Source organism: Phaethon lepturus, unplaced genomic scaffold (assembly GCF_000687285.1).
Source record: "Phaethon lepturus isolate BGI_N335 unplaced genomic scaffold, ASM68728v1 scaffold17014, whole genome shotgun sequence".
In the NCBI taxonomy this organism is placed as follows: Eukaryota; Metazoa; Chordata; class Aves; order Phaethontiformes; family Phaethontidae; genus Phaethon; species Phaethon lepturus.
Genome location: NW_010534148.1, coordinates 16775 through 21500, shown reverse-complemented (window position 1 = coordinate 21500; position 4726 = coordinate 16775). Strand labels below are relative to the sequence as shown.

The 4726-nt window shown below is 38.4% G+C and overlaps 1 protein-coding gene across 1 annotated transcript in view; it reads left to right on the top strand.

Annotated features, from left to right (window-relative positions):
- The first annotated feature begins 151 nt into the window (after window positions 1-151).
- The window catches only part of LOC104619539 (borealin-2-like), a 7733-nt gene continuing 3158 nt past the window's right edge, over window positions 152-4726 (top strand). Inside the window, exons 1-5 of the mRNA XM_010285450.1 lie at window positions 152-323; window positions 1313-1353; window positions 2057-2117; window positions 2780-2847; window positions 3635-3702. Of these exons, the coding sequence (XP_010283752.1) occupies window positions 152-323; window positions 1313-1353; window positions 2057-2117; window positions 2780-2847; window positions 3635-3702 (410 nt within the window). The remainder of the gene's footprint in view (window positions 324-1312; window positions 1354-2056; window positions 2118-2779; window positions 2848-3634; window positions 3703-4726) is intronic.

Here is a 4726-nt window from a genome sequence, read left to right as displayed (position 1 = left end):
GTGGGGCGGGGCTCCCGTGTTGCTTCTCGTCTGCCTGAGGCGTGCCTGGTGGCGACTTTCGGGCGCTCTGACTCCCAAGTCAGGTCACCCCGGAGAAAGCATTATTTTAACTTGTTTTTTGGAGGCAGTCTACCAGTGCTTATACTTGGAAATGCGTAACGCCTGTGGCAGTAAAAGCCTGTTTTGTTTTAAAGCCAAGGAAAATATCCAGGAAATGAAGAAAGAACTTGATTCGCTTTTGCAAACAGCTGAGAAGGCATTTACAGTGGAGCTGCTGAAGATGCCAGTTGCTGTCAGGAAAATGAAAAGAAAAGACTTGCTTAGTAAGCATACATGTCCTCGTATTTGTGAGGGACGCAGACATCGTTACAGCATGATGTGCCCTTGACTAATGTGAGAAAGCCTGTAAACTTGGTGACTTTTATGAAAAAGTTTGCTCTGTCTGCTGAATCTTTTAAGTTAGTCGGCTGTGGTATTACGCCGCAGATGCTCAGTAAGCGCTCTTGTTCTAGTAGACTGACCTATGTAACCCAGCGTATAGAATTAGTAGGTATCAGTGTATAGAGTCCAGAGCCACCCTTTATGTGCGCTCTGAAGTCATATTTAAAGCCTGAAGAAACAAGAAATAATTACAAGTCTGGTATTTTCTATGCATAAAACCGTAAGCATTTCTTTCCATCTGAATCTGTTCATCCTAGCCACAGAGATTATTTTGTCTTTCTGCTGAACCTTTCTCATAGAGTTGTTTACCTGTGATGATGAGTGAACAAGTTTAATTTTAATCTCACGTTTATACAACAGTTTAAGCTGTGGTGTATAGCCAGCATCAGATGCATATTCTGGTGAGAACTGATGTATTTGGAATCTACCTTGCAGCTGGAAATTGCAGGGGCTGCACAAACATCAAACCTAAGACTCTCGAAGAACCTGAGTTTACTGTAAGCCTTTGCTGAATATGTATTTCAATGTCTTCCTTGAAAACTTCAGCCTAAAAGCATCAGCTTGTAGCAGTGCAACGTATGGGGGGTTTTCTTTGAATTCAGGTTATATACTGTGTGAGTATGCTTAGTATCCTTTCAAAGATTCAACATATGGAAATGGCCTAAGATTTTCACTGTTGTTTTGTAGGAGTGACGATCCTACAAGACTTGAATCTTGTTGAAATGCAACATAATGCTAATGGAGGTTAACTATTTAAACAACTGTAATCCTGAATTACTTGTTCAGCTTCGTGGCACATAAGATACGAACCTGCAAGTGATAATTATGCAAGTAATAGTATATAAACAAGTTATACTTTCTTGAGTTACAGATTTGCGAGGAGGGAAGGAAGTGGCTCTTGCTGCTGCAGTGGTAAGTGTGTGTTTTCAAATTTTATCACAGCTTAAAGAATAGAAGTCTTCTCTCCCTGCTGTAAACATTTGAGACAAATAATTTTTTTTGGCTGTTTGTTTAAAGGGAAGATAATATGAAAAGGCTAGACAGACAGACAGGGTGCAGATATGAACATGACCTAAAGCTTTAGGGTCATCTGCAGGCAGAAATCATAGAACCATAGAATAGTTTGGTTGGGAATGGACCTTTAAAGGTCATCTAGTCCAAGCCCCCTGCAACAAGCAGGGCCATCTTCAACAGGTTGCTCAGAGCCCCGTTGTTTCCAGTGTTGTTGACCGTGAATATTTCCAGGGTTGGGGCATCTGCCACCTCTCTGGGCAACCTATGCCAGTGTTTCACTGCTTTCATTGTGAAAATTTTTTCTTTAGATCTAGCCTAAATCTACCCTCTTTTAGTTTAAAACCATTACTCCTTGTCATATCATTACAGGCCTTGCTAAAATGTCTGTCCCCATCTTCTTTATAAGCCCCCTTTAAGTACTGAAAGGCTACAATAACATCTCCCCGGAGCCTTCTCTTCTGAAAAAATAAGCCGGTGTTTAGGCAATCCCACTTCTGTCACTTTCTTTTATGCCCTTTTAGTTCACTGCCTTTTGTAGGATAATACGCAATTTACTGGGCAAAATCTCTTGACTTTCCCTTGTTGGATAAATGATTTTTAGACCGATTGCTGCCTAGAAGACATACCAAATCCAAAACCGGTGAGGACCAACAGCAAAAAAGGCAAGTCAATCCATTAATATATAGCTTGGTTCTTAAATGTTCTTTTTTTTTATTGGTGTGAACTGAGAATTTGTAAAGTGAACATTAAGCCTGAAGGATACAAGAGGGAAAAGTGTGTAACTAGAAGTATAATGTACAGGTCCCCCCAGTATTTTGTGTGGAGGGTTATGAGCTATGCTACTGTTGAAGTACTTCAAAACATGAAACAAAAGTTACTGCCCTTTGGCTTTATCACTGAAAATGGCAAGAAGAGACAGATTTAAGTGACTTGTCAGTGCTTTACAGTATAGCGGAATAGCTATGAAAGTCACCCCTATTTTCTCATCGGTTCCCCTTTGACCTCCTGCCCATGAGGTGTGTAAGGAAAGTAGCATTTCTCTTCATACTCCAAAATAGGCGCTAAGAAGGACGCTACCAGAAAACCTATTTTGTCGGGGGGTTGAAGGATTATGTAGTGTCTTTTACCTGTCCCGTGTGTCACAGTGTCAGTGATGAGCACACATAGTTTGCTTTGAACTCTGGCCCAGGTGAATGACCATCAGATAGCAGAACTGGTACATAGCTGTCAGTGGGTAAATAGGCTTCAAATAAATGACTTTGAAGTGGTGTTTTGTGCTCTTCATGACATTTTTATTTTCCTTCTCTTTCTAATATATTTCTAGTTAAGGTAACTACAATTGTTGAATATGAAGATGCCAAGCATATTTCTGCTAAGAAAATAACTAAAAAAGTAAGTTTATTCTGAACAAACAACATCAGGGTTTAATCACTTCTGACCTACTATGAACCCTGCTAGATCCACAACCGGTCAAGCCAGTGGCCTACTGTTTGTTTGAAATATCAGTTGGTTTAAATTCAACATATTTTAAGTTAAGCAAGGCTAAACTGTGTAGTAAATTAATTTCATAATGAAATATGGTATCTGTACTTCTGGTAACTCATTCACACAGACTTGAAAATAGTGGCATAGTCATTCTGTCTTGACTTGCCAATAAGTCTTGATGGTTTGAGGAAACATTTTTTTGTCTAAACTTATTAAAAAACCCTCAACTTCATGTTTCAATACATGCTTTTCTATATTTGAATGACTTGTGCATTTTTGTCCACCTTGATCTCTAAACCAAATAGCACAGGTGTATTAATTTTAACACCTCAGTTTGTGCAATGCAGTGCCTCAGCCAGACAGTGAAGTATGTAGCAAGATGACAACAATGACAAAAAGATTATATGCAGAGTTACAGGCATTAATTATGAGGGCTTACAAGTTGGGCGGGTGTATGTGGTTGTTTGTACAGAATTTCAGTACGAACAAATACGTTTGGGCATTATGAAACTTTTAGTTTGGAATGCATATTTGCTATTTTATTTGTATGTGGAGCTATATAAAAGGCAGCACTATGGGACTTAACTGTTCTTTTTCAACTGGGAATTCTTACAGTATTGTTCCCTGGAAATAGCTATAATTTTGGCTTAAAATGCCACTTCTTTTAACTGTGGTCTTACATATACATTTTCAGGTTTCCAAAACAAAGTCCTTGGTTTCATTGGCCTCTGGTTTAAATAGCAAGCTGAACCCTCTTTCTAGGTAAGACTGATCTGCAGTAGTTTATTTAACTTACTTGAACTGGTAACGCTGAATAAAACTCTGTTTCAGATAAAGTAGCTGAGATTTGAGGACAACAGAAATACATCTAATAAGATGTCTTCCATAACCTGAACCAGATGCATTGTAGTGATGTGAACCCTGAACAAAAAAGCACCTCTAGCTGATGAAGGGATGTAGTTATATCTCTCACTCACTGAATGCGGCACAGTTCTGAATCCCTGTAGTCGGTATAGATTTCCAAACAATGCTTTAGTTGGAAAGTTTTGGAATAATGGAATATTATATCATTGGCATTATAATGGAATAATAATTGGAATAATGGAAGAGAGGGTATAAGGGAAACATCTTTGTTGCTCTGCTGGGACTAACAAATTGTTTTGTAATAATTTTGCCCTCATACATAGCTGAAAGGAAGGTGTCATTAGCAGGAAAATACACACTTGCAAAAACACATTAGAGCTACTTACAGTCATGATGGACCAAATTCAAATCTCACTATAAGATCTAATGAATTAAAAAATGGGATATCTGCATGAAAATTTTTTTGAGAAGCCCTTGCTATACTTATGGCTCCAGTGTGCATACTTGTATCCGCTGGCACTGATTTTGATACATTCAAATTGTCTTCAGAGAAATGCAATTTAAATAATGAATCAGTGATTAATGTGCCTAAAAAAATTGCAAGAAGTCTTAGTGAGGTTTAATTACTTTCTGGAATTGGGATTGTAGAATTTTGGGCTCAACAAAATCAAACTAGAGAAGGCTGCTTTGCCTGGGGAGGTCTTAACTTTTCAGTCTTTGAACGTTGCTGTTATTCAAGTATACTAACACTGGGCCAAAAACACATGCCCTTAAAATATCTCCAAAATGTATGTGAGAAGGGAGATGAGGAAAGAATGAGGTAAACTTCTGTCATCAAGATTTCTGTGAACTGACTTAAATCCAAAACTGGAAAAAAAAATTGTTCTCTGGATTCAGGTCAACCACAGAGGACAAATATCCT